We start from the raw sequence: 23065 nt of genomic DNA on the forward strand, positions 1-23065 counted from the left end.
CCACAGCGGCCTACACTTTTATTACTGAAATGCTGGAAAGTATTTAGAAGAATAATCTTTCATCACCGCTCAAAAGAGAAAGAAAAACAACAAAACGTAAACATTTAAAATGAGCCATTATAACGGCAGTAATTAACGTTATATAGGTTAAATTTACAGCATTGTACTAACTTATTTCTGCTCATTTCCACATTTTTTTAAATTACATCCTTTTTTAAAACAGATTTTAATAATTAAATAATTATTCAATTCCTATTATACAATTAAATATGATTTTATTCGTATTATTCCAAGCATATGACATTTTTACAGCAGACGATCATTCGACTGAGCACGTGAGCAGCCGTTCCCAGGTGCGCAGGATCACTAAACTCGCTCTTCGTCCGGGAATACATCACCATCCGAAAGCACGAGTTTATAGGACTTGAAAAAGTTTATTCAGTGGTATGATTAACTGATTGTTTCTAAAAGTGGTGGAATAACTACAGTTATGGTAGATGCAATTATAATTACAGCACTGTAAAAAAATATTTCAAAAATAAGTTACCTGGTTGCCTTAAAATTTTCGTTGAAATTAAAAATGTGGGTTAATTTTTGAGAATCGGCAACCTTTATTCAAATATTATTAAAAGATTTTGTAAGCATATTGGGTAATTGTGAGTGTTTTATTTGTGAAGATGCAGTGAAACATGCCAAAGTCTAAATGATGCCATGATTTCACAGTGCACTGAACTCTTTCAACTCCTCGTTATATGACCCCTCTAGTATAGTAAATCAATTTAGACTGAGTTCAACAGAAAATAAAATCATCATACGATGAGTTAAATGAGACTGTTTAAAGCACTGTGCTATTTATAAAGCACAGGCCGATGTGGATTTCACCTGATGTTGAGGGAAAATGACATCAGGCGCCTTAACCCCGTTCATCTTGGCAGCCTTTCTCAGAATGGCCTCGGCCTCCTCAACCCTCCCCTGAGACAGCAGCCATCGCGGAGACTCTGGAATAAACCTGAAAACAGCAACGACAACCATTCTGAGATATCAGGACCAGATCCTCCATTTTACTTACTTAAACCAGAAAAATGAAATTGAAATGAAATGAAATTCAACACGGTCCTATTATTTGTACATGTTCATCCTTCTGTTGCTGTCTGGGCATGAAAAAGTTAAGCAAAGAAGAGAGCTAATGGCCGGAGAGTGGATTTCTTTATCTGTGTTATTATTAGGGGTGTAACGGTACACTAATCTGACGGTTCGGTATGATCTCGGTACAGCAGTTTTACAAAAATGCTTTTTATTTATTTTTATTTAACAGTGGTATATATACTGAAAAAAATGTGTCTGTCCTTAACTTAATTCAATTCTAACTAAAAGTTTCTTAAGACAATGCTGTAAATATAGGGAGTCCTTACTTAGGCTACACATTGTAATATTAAAGGTTAACAACAGAGCCCAACTATTAGCCTCAATTCAGTTTATTTTTAGATATAATAATCAACACCCATAAGATTCACATAAGGTAGATTTTGCATTAACTATAATTTTCTTTTTTCTCCATTTATACATGGCTGTCAAATCATGACAGATTTATTTAAACATTAAATAAACAAAACCTCACTAACAGGTTAAGCAGAATATAATCAATTCATAATCTAATATAATGAATATATAGGCTAATATAGTGATTATATAGGCTAATATAATGAATATATAGGCTAAAATAGTGATTATATAGGCTAATATAGTGAATATATAGGCTAATATAGTGAATATATAGGCTAATATAGTTAATATATAGGCTAATATAGTGAATATATAGGCTAATATAGTTAATATATAGGCTAATATAGTGAATATATAGGCTAATATAGTGAATATATAGGCTAATATAGTGATTATATGGGCTAATATAATGAATATATAGGCTAATATAGTGAATATATAGGCTAATATAATGAATATATAGGCTAATATAGTGGATATATAGGCTAATATAATGAATATATAGGCTAATATAGTGAATATATAGGCTAATATAGTGAATATATAGGCTAATATAATGAATATATAGGCTAATATAGTGATTATATAGGCTAATATAGTGAATATATAGGCTAATATAATGAATATATAGGCTAATATAGTGATTATATAGGCTAATATAGTGAATATATAGGCTTATATAGTGAATATATAGGCTAATATAGTGAATATATAGGCTAATATAGTGATTATATGGGCTAATATAATGAATATATAGGCTAATATAGTGATTATATAGGCTAATATAATGAATATATAGGCTAAAATAGTGATTATATAGGCTAATATAGTGAATATATAGGCTAATATAGTGAATATATAGGCTAATATAGTTAATATATAGGCTAATATAGTGAATATATAGGCTAATATAGTGAATATATAGGCTAATATAGTGATTATATGGGCTAATATAATGAATATATAGGCTAATATAGTGAATATATAGGCTAATATAATGAATATATAGGCTAATATAGTGGATATATAGGCTAATATAATGAATATATAGGCTAATATAGTGAATATATAGGCTAATATAGTGAATATATAGGCTAATATAATGAATATATAGGCTAATATAGTGATTATATAGGCTAATATAGTGAATATATAGGCTAATATAATGAATATATAGGCTAATATAGTGAATATATAGGCTAATATAGTGAATATATAGGCTAATATAGTGAATATATAGGCTAATATAATGAATATATAGGCTAATATAGTGAATATATAGGCTAATATAGTGAATATATAGGCTAATATAGTGAATATATAGGCTAATATAGTGATTATATAGGCTAATATAATGAATATATAGGCTAATATAGTGAATATATAGGCTAATATAATGAATATATAGGCTAATATAGTGAATATATAGGCTAATATAGTGAATATATAGGCTAATATAATGAATATATAGGCTAATATAATGAATATATAGGCTAATATAGTGATTATATAGGCTAATATAGTGAATATATAGGCTAATATAATTATTATATAGGATAATAAAATGAATATATAGGCTAATGTAATGAATATATAGACTAATATAATTAATATGCGGTATAGGCTAATGTAATGAATATATAGGCTAATGTAATGAATATATAGACTAATATAATTCATATACGGTATAGGCTAATGTAATGAATATATAGGCTAATGTAATGAATATATAGACTAATATAATTCATATACGGTATAGGCTAATGTAATGAATATATAGGCTAATGTAATGAATATATAGACTAATATAATTCATATACGGTATAGGCTAATATAATGAATATATAGGCTAATGCGAAAGCGGATTATGAAATCCACTGCTGCTTCAATATGCCTGTATACACTCCCCTAAAGGATTATTAGGAACAACTGTTTAATTTCTCATTAATGCATTTATCTAATCAACCAATCACATGACAGTTGCTTCAATGCATTTAGGGGTGTTTATGCACTCACCTAAATAATTAGGAACACCATTAGGAACACCATACTAATATGTTTGACCCTACTGTTTGACCCTTTCGCCTTCAGAACTGCCTTAATTCTACGTGGCATTGATTCAACAAGCTGCTGAAAGCATTCTTTAGAAATGTTGGCCCATATTGATAGGAGAGCATCTTGCAGTTGATGGAGATTTGTGGGATGCACATCCAGGGCACGAAGCTCCCGTTCCACCACATCCCAAAGATGCTCTATTGGGTTGAGATCTGGTGACTGTGGCGGCCATTTTAGTACAGTCAACTCATTGTCATGTTCAAGAAACCAATTTGAAATCAATCAATCAATCAATCAATCAATCAATCAATCAATCAATCAATCAATCAATCAATCAATCAATCAATCAACTTTATTTATATAGCGCTTTTACAATCACGATTGTGTCAAAGCAGCTTCACAGTGTCAAACAGGATAATATTGCGACAAAATTAGATTTGGCTGTACAGTCGTACTGGAGAAAACAGTGATGTTATCAGCTTATTTTAATTTATAATATAGCGACAATGTTGGCAGATCAGTATTATAGTTTATAGAATTAAATAAGACCGAATTCATACATTTTATTTGTATAATAAGTTGAATAACTTTAATCATATTTTTAGTGTCCCCAACTGAGCAAGCCAAGCCAAAGGCGACAGTGGCAAGGAACCAAAACTCCATCGGGGCATAATGGAGAAAAATAAACCTTGGGAGAAACCAGACTCAGTCGGGGTGCCAGTTCTCCTCTGGCCTATTAACACACTGTGTAAGATTATTATTCTGGCAACCTTACAGGTCAGAAATCATATTAGATTGGAATATTCAAAATTTCAGGGTATCACGGAAGAGACAGATTTATTTAGGATGGGGCGTCGATTACACAAGAGTATGAATACATGAAAGATCGGAATTATGCGCCGAAGACGGGTGATTGGAATGAAAATGATTGAAATGATTGGAGCTTTGTGACATGGTGCATTATCCTGCTGGAAGAAGCCATCCGAGGATGGGTACATGGTGGTCATAAAGGGATGGACATGGTCAGAAACAATGCTCAGGTAGGCCGTGGCATTTAAACGATGCCCAATTGGCACTAAGGGGCCTAAAGTGTGCCAAGAAAACATTCCCCACACCATTACACCACCACCACCAGCCTGCACAGTGGGAACAAGGCATGATGGATCCATGTTCTCATTCTGTTTACGCCAAATTCTGACTCTACCATCTGAATGTCTCAACAGAAATCGAGACTCATCAGACCAGGCAACATTTTTCCAGTCTTCAACTGTCCAATTTTGGTGAGCTTGTGCAAACTGTCGCCTCTTTTTCCTATTTGTAGTGGAGATGAGTGATACCCGGTGGGGTCTTCTGCTGTTGTAGCCCATCTGTCTCAAGGTTGTGCGTTTTGTGGCTTCACAAATGCTTTGCTGCACACCTCGGTTGTAACGAGTGGTTATTTCAGTCAAAGTTGCTCTTCTATCAGCTTGAATCAGTCGGCCCATTCTCCTCTGACCTCGAGCATCAACAAGGCATTTTCTCCCACAGGACTGCTGCATACTGGATGCTCTTCCCTTTTCACACCATTCTTTGTAAACCCTAGAAATGGTTGTGTGTGAAAATCCCAGTAACTGAGCAGATTGTGAAATACTCAGACCGGCCCGTCTGGCACCAACAACCATGCCATGCTCTAAATTGTTAAATCACCTTTCTTTCCCATTCCGACATTCAGTTTGGAGTTCAGGAGATTGTCTTGACCAGGACCACACCCCTAAATGCATTGAAGCAACTGCCATGTGATTGGCTGATTAGATAATTGCATTAATGAGAAATTGAAGGTGTTCCTAATAATCCTTTAGGGGAGTGTATATCCTAATTAAATTCATAATCAAAGCCTTAATCAATATTTATCTTTCTATATTATTATAATGATTCTTTCCAGTTATGATTTTGCTTTATGTTTCTTGTTTTCTAAAGTGTATATTTTTTCTCTGAGGAGTGATTGAGGGTCTGGCCTAGGGATGTGTGATGTGTCACTAAAACACTTGATAGCAACATGTTGTTGTGTGTTTGGATTTTGGAGGTATCACACACCCCTAACATGTCAGGAGTGCAGTAACAGCGTTTGCTCACTTAGCCCGGCTTCCAGATATGAAATATGGATTTGTCTTTCATTTAATTCATTATATTTTATATTTCCTTTTACTGAAACACTAAAGAGTCAAGATGACTATTGCCTGTACTATTGTCTGTACCTCTGACTGAGAGAAAGCACATGTTATCAGTATGTTTTGGTTGAAGCTGGAGCCTAATCAGCTCCAACCTTGGAGAGATTGTGTATATGTGTATGTACGCAGAATTCTATGTTACAGATCAGTGTTGAGAATGGACATCCTAAGAGATGGATGGACTTGTTGTTCTGGGCAAGCTGGCGCCTGCTCCAGACATGGAAGTTCACTACAGGCCTAATTCTGGGGTGAAAGCATCAACAAGTGACACATCTATAGAGACGAGCATCAAAATAACAGACAATGCATGGAAATTTATCATGACTGTGCATTTTCTATGAGTCAATCAGAATCATCCACATTGCAGTAATGATGTGGATAGACCTTGAAAAGGGTACAAATGTTGGGCAATTGTATGTACGTGGGGCATTGAGACAGTGAAAGAGGGAGCATGACCGGTGCGCCTCATCCCGTGAGGAGGGTCCAGCTGTGGCTTGGGCGTGCCCTTCATGAAACGAGAAAGGCTATTGGGCATTCCTGGTAGCATCACATTGACCAACTGCGATGAGTTTCTCAAGGCATACTGGGTATGATGTCATTTCCCCTTTCATATGCCTGATTTTTCCCCCCAAACCAGTTCAGCGGAAATCTTGCCCTGCAACCAATTCTAAACATTTAATTGCCAGGTCAATCACAATAACGATTGCCTACACCCAACCCTGATCCCTAAACCTACCCATCACAAGAAACATTCTGCATTTTTACATTTTCAATAAAACATAATTTAGTATGAATCCATTTACGTTTATGAATCCATTTACATTGTGGAGACACACAAACATAATGGTTTGTTTTGGTGTAGACATTAATGCGGAATCACCCGGCATAGACATATACGCAGAATCACATGCGGGAACAGACTGATCTCATGAAATGGTGTATGTATGACACGCCGATTCGTATGCCATTTTGGCGTGCTATAAAGACGCATAATGGCTTTTTAGCGTGCTTATCAACGCTGTTTCTTTCTACCCTCCTACACTGCCCCTACCTCTAAACCTGCCCATCACACACACACACAGACAGCCCCTAAACCTACCCATCACAAGAAACATTTTTGTTTTTGCAATAAATACATGTGATTGTACATTTATTTGCCTGCTACGTGTTTTATATTGTTGAGAGTGGGTAGGAGTGGAGTTCGTTGCTCCAAAATATAAAATTAGGCTATAAATATTAATTCTGTCAGATCAGCTTGGTGGAATCACACGGCGTAGACATACACGTGGAATCCCACGGCGTAGACATACACGTGGAATCACACGGCGTAGACATACACGTGGAATCCCACAGCGTAGACATACACATGGAATCACACGGCGTAGACATACACGCGGAATCACACGGCGTAGACATACACGTGGAATCACACGGCGTAGACATACACATGGAATCCCACAGCGTAGACATACACATGGAATCACACGGCGTAGACATACACGCGGAATCACACGGCGTAGACATACACGTGGAATCACACGGCGTAGACATACACGTGGAATCACACGGCGTAGACATACACGTGGAATCACACGGCGTAGACATACACGTGGAATCACACGGCGTAGACATACACGTGGAATCACACGGCGTAGACATACACGTGGAATCACACGGCGTAGACATACACGTGGAATCACACGGCGTAGACATACACGTGGAATCACACGGCGTAGACATACACGTGGAATCACACGGCGTAGACATACACGTGGAATCACACGGCGTAGACATACACGTGGAATCCCACGGCGTAGACATACACGTGGAATCACACGGCGTAGACATACACGTGGAATCACACGGCGTAGACATACACGTGGAATCACACGGCGTAGACATACACGTGGAATCACACGGCGTAGACATACACGTGGAATCACACGGCGTAGACATACACGTGGAATCACACGGCGTAGACATACACGTGGAATCACACGGCGTAGACATACACGTGGAATCACACGGCGTAGACATACACGTGGAATCACACGGCGTAGACATACACGTGGAATCACACGGCGTAGACATACACGTGGAATCACACGGCGTAGACATACACGTGGAATCCCACGGCGTAGACATACACGTGGAATCACACGGCGTAGACATACACGTGGAATCCCACGGCGTAGACATACACGTGGAATCACACGGCGTAGACATACACGTGGAATCACACGGCGTAGACATACACGTGGAATCACACGGCGTAGACATACACGTGGAATCACACGGCGTAGACATACACGTGGAATCACATACAGGGATTATGATTTGTTTAGGTGTAGACATTCACACGGAATTACTTGGCGTAGACATACATGTGGATAGCTCAATATGCGCACAGATAACACGCCACTTGGCGTGTATGTTTACGCAAAGTCATGATGTCATGTTAAAAGATGCTTGATCTTATTTTAAAGCTCCTGTTTGAGAAAAACTAACTATCGAATGTTGAACATATTAATCCGGGTGTTGACAGCTAGCAGTTCAGCAGAGGAGGCGAAGAAAGATGATATTGGATCCCGCTGCTGTCCAGGGAGGCACAGGTAGCAGCCCAACAGTTGCCTGGCATAAGACACCCTCAAACAGGCCCTTCTCTCATTGGCCGGAGGTCATGACAGATGTAATTTTCAGTTAGAACACATTTCAGACAGCAGAATTTTGAATCGCAGACCGATCCAGATATTTAATATGTCAAATATCTCACGGGCGCCGATTATCTCAGATCTCATTTTTGATAATGCACACTAGGGCTGCACGATTTGGTGAAAATATATAATTGCGATTATTCGGGGTAAAATTGCGATTGCGATTTAAAATGCAATTATTGTTATTATCATTTTTTACACATGAAAAGTGTGTGTATATAACATTTTGTGTTTTTATATTAATGTGACTAATAATAATAATTATGATTATTATTACTGCTCAAAATATTTTTTTTAAATAAGAAATATTTTTCATAATTACAAATAAAAACAAATAGTAACATTTTCATAATTACAAATAAAAAAAGAGTACGTCAGAATAAATATAACAATATAATACTAATAATTATTATTATTTTTGTAATATTTTACAGAAAACTTATTTTACAAAAGAAAAAAAAAACAGCTGGGTTACCTATTAATATGCAGACAGCCTATGACTAAAAAACATTAGAAAGGTCTAAGCCTAAGGAGTTATTCTTAAAGTCTGTCTTTAATATGAAATATGAACCTCTTGTGCATCCACTGTGGGGGAAAAAAAAACTCCTGTATACTGAAGAAAAACACGGATTGTCCAATAAATTTATACTTTTTAAAGTTTATTAAGTTTTAAAATGTATTAAGCATTATTTTGTTATTATTGATTACCAACAAGTTTTTAATTCATACTCAAAGCCAGAGGGCGCCCTCGAGCGGAAACCGCCACATTTGCCTCAGAGAAGTAATTGACGTTAGTTTTCAGGAAATCCATGATGTGAAGCTAACGCGGTGTAAACAGAAGATAGAGACGCTTTGATTAAACATGACGACAATAAACACGACTGCAGCAAAATATGGTGTATTTGAGTTCTTCAAGCCGTCAAGGGTATTTTCATAATAATAAAGTGTATAATAATGCAGTGCTGATTGAGATAGAATACTATAACATAACGCCTCGTCTGCCTCACTCTGATGAGAAGCCACATCACAGCTGATATCAGCTCACAAACACTCGCCTGACGAGATGAAGTGAGGTAAAACATGTTATTAAACGTTGTCTTTTGTTGAACAGGTTTATGAACGCTTCACTAGTTTGTGAAGATGTTTGACTCCTGTTGCTTTTTTAAACGCACGTTATAAGGGACTCAAACTCGCAGTCTTTCAGACGGAGCCGCTTTTATCACAGAGTCGCTCTTCGCTAACACACTGGGCATTTATTTAATTAATTAAAATCGCAACCTTTGAGCTTTCATAATCGCACACAAGCCAAATCGCGATTGCAGTTCGATTTCGATTAATCGTGCAGCCCTAATGCACACTGTTAAAGGTCCCGTTCTTTATGTGTTTTCGAAGCTTTGATTATGTTTACAGTGTGCAATATAACATGAGTTCATGTTTCACGTGTAAAAAAAACATTTTTAACATATTCAAAAACATATTTTTCACACATCTGACTTATCTGAACAGCGCTGTTTCCTCTGTCCTAAAAACGGCCTGATGATTTCCTTGTTCTATGAAGTCCCTCCTTCAGAAACACGTAACGAGTTCTGATTGGGCCAGCGCTTCCCGTGTTGTGATTGGACAGCAGCTTAGCGCTATTTTCCTGGAAAGGTCCCGCCTCTTACCATAACGGGGCGATGCAAGCGCTGAATGCGCGCTCTTCTCCACGTGGGAGAGCAACGAGACCACGCCCCCTTTTTTGCGTGTTCTTGTGGGAGGAGGGTTAGTCAACAAACGGTTCTAGTGACGTCATTACATCCCTGCACTTCCTGCTGTAGTCCAAACCGGCCGTTCGCTGTAGGCTTTGAAAGGGAACTTCTGTTAAATAAAATATCTCGCTTGGCATTGAACTTTGAGCTTTATAATTTTACAGGTATTATTTATGCTCTAACAGCAACATTACACACTAACTAAAGTTTGAAAAATGGAATCGCGAAGAACGGGACCTTTAAGACTGTCACTCACGTGTAAAGGAAGAAATTTACCTCTGATTTTGGGCATTTATCTGCAATTTCACAAAATCTTTCGGCGAGTGAAATTCAAGCCTAAAATTTTGTCAGGAGTAAAATTTAAATTACCGTATTTTCCGGACTATAAGTCGCTCCGGAGTATAAGTCGCATCAGTCAAAAAATGCGTCATGACGCGGAAAAAAACATATATATGTCGCACTGGACTATAAGTCGCAGAGCCGCGCGCATGCGAGCACGCGAGCACCCGCGCGCGCATGCGAGCACCTGCTCGCATGCACTCGCTCCTGCCCGCTTCACTGCATAACCCGAGCAGAAGAAAGAAAGTTTGAAGTGAGTGAGAAACTTGTAAGGGACTGGCGAAAAGCAGAGGTTACTTTAACTGTGATGAAGAAGAAAAAGAAATCTACTTGCGGACTGTAAGCAAGATGGCCAGAGCTGAAGGAACGAGTCCACAGAGGCTTGAACCCTCTGCCGGGAGAGGCTCAGCCGCGCGAGACGAACGCTGTGAGACTCGTTCTCCGCTGCATGTTTTACTACATGCTGTTTGTGTTTTGCAGAATAAGATTTTCTTTATGGGGGCATTTTGTTTGTGTTCAGTCTTCTAAGTTGTTGTCTATAAGTAAATATTAGGCTACAGGAGCAGCATAGAGCGCATTCTCGCGGCTATATGTTTATTCTTGTCAGTCAGTATGAATTAAATTTGATATATAAGTCGCACCTGACTATAAGTCGCAGGACCAGCCAAACTATGAAAAAAAGTGCGACTTATAGTCCGGAAAATACGGTAACATGTTTAAACATAATATTAAATATTATGCAATTATTTAAGGCATTATACATACTAAACATTTAATGGGAATGTTAGCAAAACATTCTTAGAATATATTTTTATTATCTGGGGTGCGAGCTAAGGTTTCATTATTTCATAATGTTTGTAAGTATTTGTTAGTTTAACTTTATGACCTTTGTGCTGCTTCTTTGCCCAGTAAACGTTCCCTATACACTACTGTTCTTCTCATGTCTGGTTCATTATTAAACAGCAAACACCTACCACCAAAGGGGCATGCAGAAAAAGCCAGGGATGGTGAGGACCATCAGCAGCATTCTCCAGTCTCGCAGGAAGTAGGCAGCCAGCGGAAGCATCATATAACCAATGGAGAAGAAAAGACACACACCCAGAGTGGAGTAGATGTCCCGAATGGATGGGCTCAATATTTCAATTCCTAGAGGAAGGACATTCCATAAAGAAAAGCAGTTTAATCCAAATTCTACAGTCTGAATTGAATTATTGAGATTATTTTCATGCATGAGTCAAAAACATGCGTTTCTGTAACACCACTCCAGCAGAGGAAACCCTCGCCTGAGTACTGACAGTGCCACTCTCTCTACTCTCATTTCCTGTTTGTGCTGTATTTAGGAAGTTGCTGTGTGTTGGTTCAGTGCGAAGTATTGCCAGTTCTACTGCCTTACCAAGTGTCTTCAAGAGTCACCTGTCTGATTGCCTGTGTACAATTCTGCCTCTTTCCTGATTTACGTTTGTTGGATTTTCCTCTTGCAGAGGTTGGATAGCTTGGACTAATAACTGTGTTTGCGGAAGTTTCCAACCTGCAAGAGGCTTTCAACTATCAAAGTGAAGTGTTACAGGGCTCCCAAGACCAACTTGCCAAACTCCAGTCAGTCAACGAACACTTGACTCATTAGATCCAGTCTCTTTCATCACCCATCCCCAAAACGGCAAGCTTTGCATTACCTGATAAGACTGATGGATCTGCAGAGCAGAGGCTGAATGTAAAGGCTGTATTCATCAATTAAAAGTTTACTTTGATAACCAGGAAGACAAGTTTGTGTCTGATGGGAAGAAATGCACTTTATTGATGACATTACTGGTTATTATCTGGTAAAGCTTTTGACTGGGCTGCAGCAGTTTGGGACACGGATGTAAGGTTTAGAACGTCTTTTGACTATTTCATCCAACAACTGCAAGAAGTGTTTGGATATCATGCTGGAGGCAAGGATATCTCCACACAGATTCTCCAAATTTCACAGGATATACTGCTGCTGATTATGCCATGTTCAGAACGCTTGCTGCTCAGAGTGGATGGAATGATGTTTCCCTAAAAGCTGTTTTTCAACAGAGCCTCAACCCTGATCTGCAGACAGAGCTGGCTTGTTAAGGTGAGAACTTATCATTTTCTGATATTGTGACTCTCACCATAAAAAATTATAATCTGAATCTTCCCGAAACGAAGAAATGTGAGAGGAGCTCGAACCTTTCCACCTACCGTCTTGCAATCGATGATAACATCAACCACCAAACCTAGCAACGAACTGATGCAATTAGGTCTCTATAAACCTTCTGAGGCGGAGAGAATGAGCCGGCGACAACTGCAACTATGCTTTTACTGCGGTGAAGCCGGTTATCGAAGTCAAGGGTGTCCACACAAGACCCAACAACCTCTCGGGTAAATATTGAACACTTCTCAATACTAAGTAACAAGTCATTCAAGTTCCCTATTAGACTTAAGACTAGAGATACCTATATTTTGTTGACAGTCATGATACCTTCAGGAGAAGCTCTGAACCTCATCCATAAGGATCTTATTGAGAAGTATTCCTACCCAACCTTGCAATCCTCCTATCAAGATCAAAGCTGTAGACAATACCACAATAGGACGGGGGATTATGCATCGGACCAAGCCCTTAAAGCTCCAAGTTTCTTCCATCAATAATTGATCTACTTATATTTCATCGACTCTCCTAAACATGAAGTGATCCTTGGATTTCCCTCGCTATCCATTCATGACCCCATCATCTCCTGGCACAATGGTGAGCTGACCAAATGGTCCAGTTTCTGTAAGAATCATTCGTTTTTCCAAGAGAACTCAACCATGTTTCATGACCAGCATAGAAAGCGCAAAAAACTAACAAGACTTTTAATATCCCCATTTGTTATGACAATCTTGCAGAAGTTTTCTGTAAAACCAAGACCACACAATTACCACCTCATCGCCCATGGGACTGCACGATTGAGTTACTCCCCAATGCCATGCCTCCTAAAAGTAAAATCTATCCACTGTCCAGAAGGGAAACTCAGGCCATGAAAGAATATATCAAAAAGGTACTAAGCTAAAGGTTCATCCGACCCATCACATCTCCAGCTGCACCAGGCTTTGTTGAAAAGAAGGATGGTGGGTTGAGATCTTGTATTGAGCGAAATTCCGCTACCCCCTCCCACTGGTTCTTTCTGTCTTGGAACAACTCCGTGAGGCCACCATTTTCACCAAACTTGATCTATGAAGTACATATAACTTGATCAGAAACAAAGAGGGTGATTAATGGAAAAACTTCCTCAACACTAGGGGGCACTATGAATATCAAATCATGCAGTATAGGCTTTCTAACTCTCAAGCTGTTTTTCAGTCTTCCATTAATGAGATCTTCCAAGACCTTTTTAACCAGTATGTCATAGCCTACATTGATATATTGATCTACTCAAGGTCTGAAAAGGAACATATCAATCATGTCACATCAGTTCTCTCTGATCTCTTAGTCAATAATCTGTATGTCAAGGCAGATAAGTGTGAATTTCATGTTAGGCAGACCACATTTCTGGGATACCACATCAGTCACCAAGGAGTAAGGATGGATGAATCCATGGTCAAAGTAGTCACAGAATAGCCACTACCATCCATTGTGAAGGAGCTTCAAAGGTTTCTGGGATTTGCCAACTTTTATAAGCTTTTCATTAGAAACTACAGTATGATGGCTTCCCGTCCGACATCCCTCCTGAAAGGGAAGCCTTCAAAGTTGAAATGGACTGAGGAGGCCAGCTGGGCATACCAGACTCTGAAGGGAAAATGTACAATAGCCCCATCTTAAAACATCCTGACCCCAATCTTCCATTTGTCGTAGAAGTAGATGCTTCAGACTGTGGAATCGGAGCTGTACTCTCTCAATGCCATGGCCAACCCGGTAAACTACATCCATGCGCATTCTTCTCAAGGAAGCTAATTGCAGCTGAAAGGAACTATGATGTGGGGGACAAGGAACTCTTGTCCATGAAAGCAGCTCTTGAAGAATGGAGACACTGAAGGAGCAACCCACCCTTTTCAAGTAATAACTAACCACAAGAACCTAGAATACATTAAGAGAGCCAAACAACTTAACCCACGGCAGGCTCGCTGGTACTTGTTCTTCATCCGGTTTCAGTTTACAGTGACATACCATTCAGGCAGTAAGAACAGCAAGGCAGATGCTCTATCTAGGTGGTACAATCCCCCCACTGAAAGCCCCACACCAGAATCCCACCTTTAATTGTCATTGCTCCGGTCACCTGGGACATAATGCAGGAGATACAAATTGAACCACAACAAGAGCCAGTACCTATCATCTGCCCTCCTGACAAACAGTATGTTCCACAAGACCTACATCATAGTGATGGAATGGGTCCACACTTCTTTCAGCTCTGGCCATCCAGGCATATCCCGCACTCTTCACTTATCGCAGAACTCACTTTGGTGGCCCTCAATGACCAAGAATGTCACTACATGTGTCAAAGCCTGCCAAGTCTGTGCCCAATCTAAGACATCCAAGGAACTACCTTCTGGTCTTCTCCAACCATTGCCCGTCCCACAGCGTCCTGGGCCCCATCTCTCTATTGACTTTGTAACAGACCTGGCTCTCTCAAATATCTTCACTGCTATCTTAGTCATAATTGACCATTTCTCAAAATCCTGTCGTCTGGTTTCTCAAAAGGGACTTCCCACAGCTATGGAGACTGCACTGGGATGATTTCACTAAGTCTTCCGAATCTATGGTATACCTGAGGATATTGTCAGCGATAGAGTCACTTTATTCATGTCCCAAGTGTGGAGAGCTTTCTTTCAACATTTGGACATCAACGTCAGGATATCACCCTCAGACAAATGGACAAGTCGAATGATTAAACCAAGAAATTGGTAGATACCTTAGATCAAATTGTAGCTGAGAACACCATCGCTGGTCAGAATTCTTACCATGGGCTGAATACGCACAATTCATTGACTCACTCTGCCACAGGCCTGACCCCCTTTCAGGGCATCCTTGGATATCAAACCCCTTTTTTCCCGTGGTCTGGTGAACCCTCATTGGTCCCTGCTGTGGACTATTGGATCCGGCATAGTGAGAGGGTGTGGGACAGTGCACAAATTCATCTCCAGAGAGCCGTAAGAGCACATGAACTCTAAGCAAACAGATGGCGCCACCCACATCCTCCCTACCAAGTTGGACATTGGGTCTGGGTTTCTACGGGAGACCTAAAGTTGCAGTTACTGAGCAGGAAGCTCAGTCCTAAGTATATTGGTCCCTTTAAGATTCTAAGACGATTAAATGAGGTCACATATCAGTTGGAGCTTTCCACTAACTATTGTTGGAATATTTATATAAGAATACTCTCCCTCCTTTCATGCTTCGCTCCTCAAACCAGTCCACCTGGAGGCTGACCCTGGCCCTGAGGCTCGAGAGCTGCCCCCCCCACTGGATGTGGATGGAACCCCAGCTTACAAGGTTAATGAGTTACTGGACTCAAGATGGAGAGGGGGTCAGCTTCAATACCTGCTAGACTGGTAAGGCTATGGACCTGAGGAGAGTTTGTGGGTAGCTGCCCGCAACATCCTGGATCCCTCCCTCATCCAGGACTTTCATTGTACCAGATCCAATCGACCAGCCCCACGATCCCGGGGATGTCCCGGTTCTACTGCCTTACCAAGCGTCTTCAAGAGTTACCTGTCTGAGTACAATTGTGCCTCTTTCCTGACTTGCGTTTGTTGGATCTTCCCCTGCATAGGTTGCCAAGTTTGGACTGATCACTTTGTATGTTACTGATCTGTCTGCTATTGTGTTTTGACCCTCTGCCTGGCCTAACTTTTCTGTCCCTATTCTTTCTTTTAATAAACTTCTGTGACTGAATTCTAATGCTGCCTCAGCCTCTTCATTACAGTTTGTTTTTAAACACATTCTAAAAATGTTAGTAGAACAAATGTGCTGCCAGTCGTCATTTTCAATAAGCAGCCGTTATACGCCTAAAACCAATACAGTAATGCAAAGCTCAGATGTGATTATACAATGCTAATACAAAGAGTACACTAAAGGCCAGATTTACTAACAGCTTCCAGTGCAAAAAAAATTAAAAAACTGATTTACTGAAGACACGCAGGAAAAATTAGCGCTGGATAAGTGTGGACAGTTATCTATTGCATAAGTATTTGTAGGAGTTTCCCATTCAGATGCAGTATTTATGGGAGGTGTGTATTTAAATTAATAAATTAATTAAAGGTGATTTAATAAGGTTTACACTTGTCAATTTACTTGTGTTTGCGCCATTATTTACTCCCCCAAAAAAGTAGATGCTAATTTGCACTAGGTAGATTGGTAAATTGCATTTGTCATTATGGAAATGATCCAGCTGCGTCCTTGTTCGTTAATTTTTGTGTCGTCAGTAGATGAACATGATGAACTTTCCACTCCCGTCTGCGCGTTTATGGGATTGCACTCTCACACTAATTTGCCCTGTTTAGTAAATCTGGCCCTATAAATCACAGCACATCAAAAGCCTTTACCTAAAACAAATGCTCCCACATAGTTTGAAATCTGGCCCATTCCAACAATGAAAAACAACAAGCAAAAAATCCACCAAGATGGAGAGAAGACTTGAATGAAGGTGAATAGTGTCTGAATCGCCATGGTAACAAACAGCACTATTTTCCTGCCAAACCTGAAAACCAAGAAGAAACAAGTTTATAAAAAAAACCAAAAAAAAAAACAAACGTTCCAGTTTTCACGAGAGTGCAGTAACCAAGCGTGTTTTTCTTATTTTTTTATAGTCCATTCACAAATTGAATAAATTGTGGAAAATATGCATAATGATAACTATAGCAACAGATGGAACAAAATACACGTTATACATCAAAATAGATCTGTGCATTAACTACTGAAGCGTGGAACTATTAAAAATAGGGGGGGGGGGTGTAACTAAATGGCCATTTTTTGTTTGAAGCACTAAGGACTTGCTTTGATACAGCAGTTTTTTTAAACAATATCACACTTGCAATAACACATATTATATAACAGCACAAATAACTTAGTGATAGAACAACTGTCATCAAATAATTATAGTATTCACATTTGCCTTGTGTGGAATAAAAGGTTTGATGCTTTCTAACCTGTCAGCAATCTGTCCAGAGATGACAGAACCAATCAAAACACCAGTGAAGAAGAGCGAGGTGGTCAATGGAGCTCTCCAGTCATCGGAACACACCAAATCCCACTGCCATTGAACAAAACAATCAAACTAAGTTGTTAAAAGTTACAGTCTGACACATGAAAGCCACTGAATGGAGTGAATTACATTATCTTGACACTTCTATTCATCCTGATAGAATACAGGAAAAACTGGTGTTTAGTTGTCACAAGGGTTATAACAGTAACATTTTGGATTTAAAATAAATTTAACTTTTAAAGTTAAAGTTAAAATTCCTATAGTGAAACTCAATAGATTAACTCAAAATGCACTGCTGTTGTCTTTAACTAACGTTAACTTTGAATGCAATCACTGAGTGTGGGGATTTGCTCGACCATTTGGTTTATACAGTATATAACGTTAGTTTTGTTGTAGCGTTCTGGTGAGGTAGTTTGATTAAAGTAAACTTGTAAAAAAGGCAACCATGAACGTTATATTTCCATATTTTAGTTTTCCTTCTCCATATGCCAAATCGCATCATCTGTCACAGCATCCGTCCAGCGAGCCAATCAGCGCTCAGAACAGAACGTGCAGGGCAGCGCACCCGCCCACTAAGTTGAGTCAGATCGATCGGTGATGCAAAAGGGTGCGAGCTGTACTGTAGCGATTTATCTTTGCTAAAGTTGTGTGCGTGCCTGCAAAGTAAGTAGCAGTCTTTTTATGTTTATATATAGATATAAATATATTGTTTCCTACTCTGTTGAGGACTGGTTTAATTGCCTCGAGTGTGATAAGTTAATGTATGTGAATGACAAATGCGAACTAACGTGTAAAGATGTTTGTGTGTATATTTACATACCAGTTCCCACACATATATCATTGTAATGTATCAAAGACATATTCTGTGCCATTTATTTATCATATGGTTTATTTAATATGTATATATCGCTCATTTCCAAGAGTTAGAGCACTCTAATAAGCTAGACAGAGCGACTCCGTCTCTGTATTCAGCGCTGAAAGGTGTCGAAGTTTCAACTGCACCATATTGGTAATTTGGAACGGTGCATTTTTGTCACGGCCGGATACAGAAAGACACGATGAGAGATCCAAGTGCAGGTATGCCATTTATTCAGGGTAAATCTAAAAGAGAAAACTTTTCCAAGTCCATGCAGGGGTCAAAACCAAAACATCAATCCAGAACATAAACTTGACAAGGACACAAAGCAAGAACAAGACTAGAGACGGACGTGAATATCAAACAAGGACTCCGTGCCACATACTAAGACAGACCGGTATAAATACACAGGGAGAGACAAACGCTAATGGGGAATTAACTGAGTGCAATAATTACTGACCAGTGACAGCTGAGTGTAATGATTAGACAGAGAACGTGGGAAATGTAGTTCAAGAAGTCACAGACACGGTGGGGAAGGGGGACATCTAGTGGATACCAAGGGAACACAACCCAGACACTGTGACAATACCCCCTCACTACGGAGCAGCTACCAGATGCTCAAAGACAAGACTAACAAAACAAGACCAGGAGGGAGGTGGACAGGTGGAGGCTCAGGGGGAGGGACGGAGGGCCAGGCAAAAAAAGGGGAAAACCAGAGACCAGAGGAACATGTAAATGGGGAACAGAAAACAGAAGAGCAAAAACAAAACAGGAAGACCAGGAGGGAGGTAAACCAGAGGAGGATCAGGGCAAGGGACGGAAGGCCAGACTCACAGAGGGGAACAGGGACAGGAAATGAAAAAAAAAATCAACAAAAAAAAACCAAGTCTGGTTGGGCAAGTCTGAAACAAGGAACGTTAAGGGTAGCCTCCATGGCCACGACAGGATCAGTCGGGCACTCAGAGAGTTTGAGTGAGATGTGACGAGGCTCTGGACGTTCCGCAGAGGTGAGGAAAGACTCTGGTAGATAAGCCGAGACATGACAAGGCTCTGGAAATTCCACAGAGGCATGGAGAAACTTCGGTAATCCAGCTGAGACGAGGAGAAGCTCCAGTTGTTCAGCAGGGACATGGAGAGTCTCTGGTAATCCCATGGTGTTTAGACTGGATTCCAGAAGATCAATGCTGACTTGACTCTGCTCCTGAAGATCATTGGTGACCTGCACTTGTTCATGGAGATCATTGGTGACTTGAATTCTCCCATGAAGAACCCCGGTGACTTGACTCTGTCCTTGAAGATCACCCGTGATTTGACTCTGTCCTTGAAGATCCTCAGTGACTAGCCCTGACTCTGGAGGGTCATCGGTGACTAGCCCTGACTCTGCAGGGTCATCGGTGAATAGCCCTGACTCTGGAGGGTCATCGGTGAATAGCCCTGACTCTGGAGGGTCATCAGTGAATAGCCCTGACTCTGCAGGGTCATCGGTGAATAGCCCTGACTCTGCAGGGTCATCGGTGAATAGCCCTGACTCTGCAGGGTCATCGGTGAATAGCCCTGACTCTGCAGGGTCATCGGTGAATAGCCCTGACTCTGCAGGGTCATCGGTGAATAGCCCTGACTCTGCAGGGTCATCGGTGAATAGCCCTGACTCTGCAGGGTCATCGGTGAATAGCCCTGACTCTGGAGGGTCATCGGTGAATAGCCCTGACTCTGGAGGGTCATCGGTGAATAGCCCTGACTCTGGAGGGTCAACTGTACCCTGACTCGACTCTGAAGGATCAACCAGAACCTGACTTGATTCTGGAGGGACAACCGGAAACTGACTCAACTCTGGAGGGTCAACGGAAACCTCACTCAACTCTGGAGGGCTCACAAGAACCTGACTCAACTCTGGAAGGTCAGCTGTGGCTGTCATCCTGTGCAGAGGCGCTGGGCAAGCAGCCATCTTGGGCCATGACTCTGGACGTGCGGCCATCTTGGGCCATGACTCTGGACCGGTGGCCATCTCTGGCATTGGCACTGGGTTAGCAGCCATCTTGTGCTGTTGCGCTGGGCAAGCGGCCATCCTATGCTGCAGTGCTGGACTGGCATCCATCTTGCCTCTTGCATCTTGACGCTGAGCTGGTGGCCATCTTGGGTCGTGGCTCTGGACCGGTGGCCATCTTGGGCATTGGCGCTGAGTTAGCGGCCATCTTGTGCTGTGGTGCTGGGCTGGCGACCACCTTTTGCTGTGGCGCTGGGCTGGCAGGCATCTTGGGCTATGGCGCTGGCTCAGCAGCCATGACGTGAACACTCCTGGGAATCTCTAGGATCTTGTTCAGCATGGAGAAGTAATCCAAAAATGTCTCAGCAGCCATCTTGGGCACTGGCGCTGGGCTGGTGGCCGTCTTGCCTCATGGCATGGGGCTGGCAACCACCTTGTGCTGTAGCGCTGGGCTGGCGTCCATCTTGCCTTGTGGCGCTGGCCTTGCGGCCATCTTGGGCAGTGGCGCCACCATGGCGGATGTGCGCTTCTTCTCCCCTCTCCGTCCACCATGGTGAGACAGTGACTCTGATCCCTCCTCTACAAGCCCCAGATCGAAGGGAGGCCATGGTCGAAAGCGATGCTGAGCCTCCTCTCGCCCACTCCCTCCTCGACAACCTCCCCTGGTTCCCCGGAAAACCACCAGACGGGTTCCCTCAAAACTTCTCCTATCCCCCTCGGTGGCTGGGGAGGAAACATGAACAGACATACCGCTGGATCTCAGAGATGACGGAGTCCTTCTGTCACGGCCGGATACAGAAAGACACGATGAGAGATCCAAGTGCAGGCATGTCATTTATTCAGGGTAAATCTAAAAGAGAAAACTTTTCCAAGTCCATGCAGGGGTCAAAACCAAAACATCAATCCAGAACATAAACTTGACAAGGACACAAAGCAAGAACAAGACTAGAGACGGACGTGAATATCAAACAAGGACTCCGTGCCACATACTAAGACAGACCGGTATAAATACAGAGGGAGAGACAAACGCTAATGGGGAATTAACTGAGTGCAATAATTACTGACCAGTGACAGCTGAGTGCAATGATTAGACAGAGAACATGGGAAATGTAGTTCAAGAAGTCACAGACACGGTGGGGAAGGGGGACATCTAGTGGATACCAAGGGAACACAACCCAGACACTGTGACAATTTTCCTATATAATGGCACACTTTGTTCTCCCGATTTACTGTAGCCTATTAACCATTGTATTTAAAAATTCCTTGTGGAGATTACTTTTCTCATTTATTGGGATTAGGCTACTGTTATTTGTCATTGTTATTTTGTACGTATTGCTCTTTTCTCTTTCAATTGTAGAAAACCACACACACACGCAAAGAGGAATTTGTTCGATGTACTGAGATGTGGTGACAATAAATGGGCTATTCCTGATCTACTGTGCTAAACGTCTCTCACTGGATGCTTTGAAGTGGGTCTGTTATCAACCGGCAAATTCACATTGGGAGAGCTTCTAATAGCCATCCTATTTACTAAACTTATGGAACCATCGGCATTGATAATATAGTATATATGTACAGTTTATATGGTACAAAAAATACTATTGATGTTACGTTCTGTGCCGATGTTTCGGAGCGTGCGCGGTTTTTTCTGCATTGTAAATTCAATCAAACGTTTTGAAAAGTGATGATGTAACTACAGAAGTGTCAATTGTTAAATAGGAAAAATATTGAAAGTTTTTGGTCATTTTTGAGCACGATGCTAATGGTCTAATGCGATTCAATGATGTATTCTAAGCTATGCTAAAAGTGCTACCGCCAGATCGGCTGAATGGATTAAAAAACTCGTAAGTTACTAAACATAATAATAATATGTGAACTAACTTATAACTAACCAGACTGACTTTATTTCTGTTTTAATGAAAATAATAGTTTCGTTGGAAGTCACCATGATGGAGATCAGTGTTTGCTTTAGTTGGGCTCTTGACCCTCGACTGTATAATATTATAATATAATGTTTCTCTGGCTGTTTTGTGATATACCTGCAAAAGTTTGGCTCATTAACGTTAACACATCAGTATAAGTAAAACAAACATTAAAAATAAATAAATAAAATAAAATAATACTATGTCCACAGACAAAATTAAATGAAGGTTTATTTCAGTTGTTATGGGCAGTGACATTCAACAAATGATAACAACTAGCCTACACGAAGTGAAGCAAAAGAAAACGTGCAAATAATTAAAAAACTTCCCTGAAACGATCATTAGCTGTAGTTTAGGCATGACCTCACGCTGAATCTGTACCTTTTTTGTGATAATCCATTAAACCTGCAGAGTAATAAAGGTGAGTAAATAAATTCCCAGTTCAACACGCATTGGCGGGAAACTCATGAATATTCATGAACCTCCGCCCACTTAAAACCGACAATCTCATAAAGCAAAAATCTTGTAACACCGGTTCCAGTATGGACAACATGCCTCG

The 23065-nt window shown here is 40.6% G+C and overlaps 1 protein-coding gene across 1 annotated transcript in view; it reads right to left on the bottom strand.

The window, feature by feature from the left end:
• Nucleotides 1–23065, bottom strand: part of LOC137046288 (organic cation/carnitine transporter 2-like) — a 46247-nt gene that overhangs the window by 19540 nt on the left and 3642 nt on the right. The window contains exons 3-6 of the mRNA XM_067423432.1: nucleotides 17689–17792; nucleotides 17086–17240; nucleotides 11541–11712; nucleotides 883–1009 (exon numbers count right to left, since the gene is read on the bottom strand). Coding sequence (XP_067279533.1) covers nucleotides 883–1009; nucleotides 11541–11712; nucleotides 17086–17240; nucleotides 17689–17792 — 558 coding nt within the window. The remainder of the gene's footprint in view (nucleotides 1–882; nucleotides 1010–11540; nucleotides 11713–17085; nucleotides 17241–17688; nucleotides 17793–23065) is intronic.

The sequence above is a fragment of the Pseudorasbora parva genome, chromosome 18 (genome assembly GCF_024679245.1).
Source record: "Pseudorasbora parva isolate DD20220531a chromosome 18, ASM2467924v1, whole genome shotgun sequence".
In the NCBI taxonomy this organism is placed as follows: Eukaryota; Metazoa; Chordata; class Actinopteri; order Cypriniformes; family Gobionidae; genus Pseudorasbora; species Pseudorasbora parva.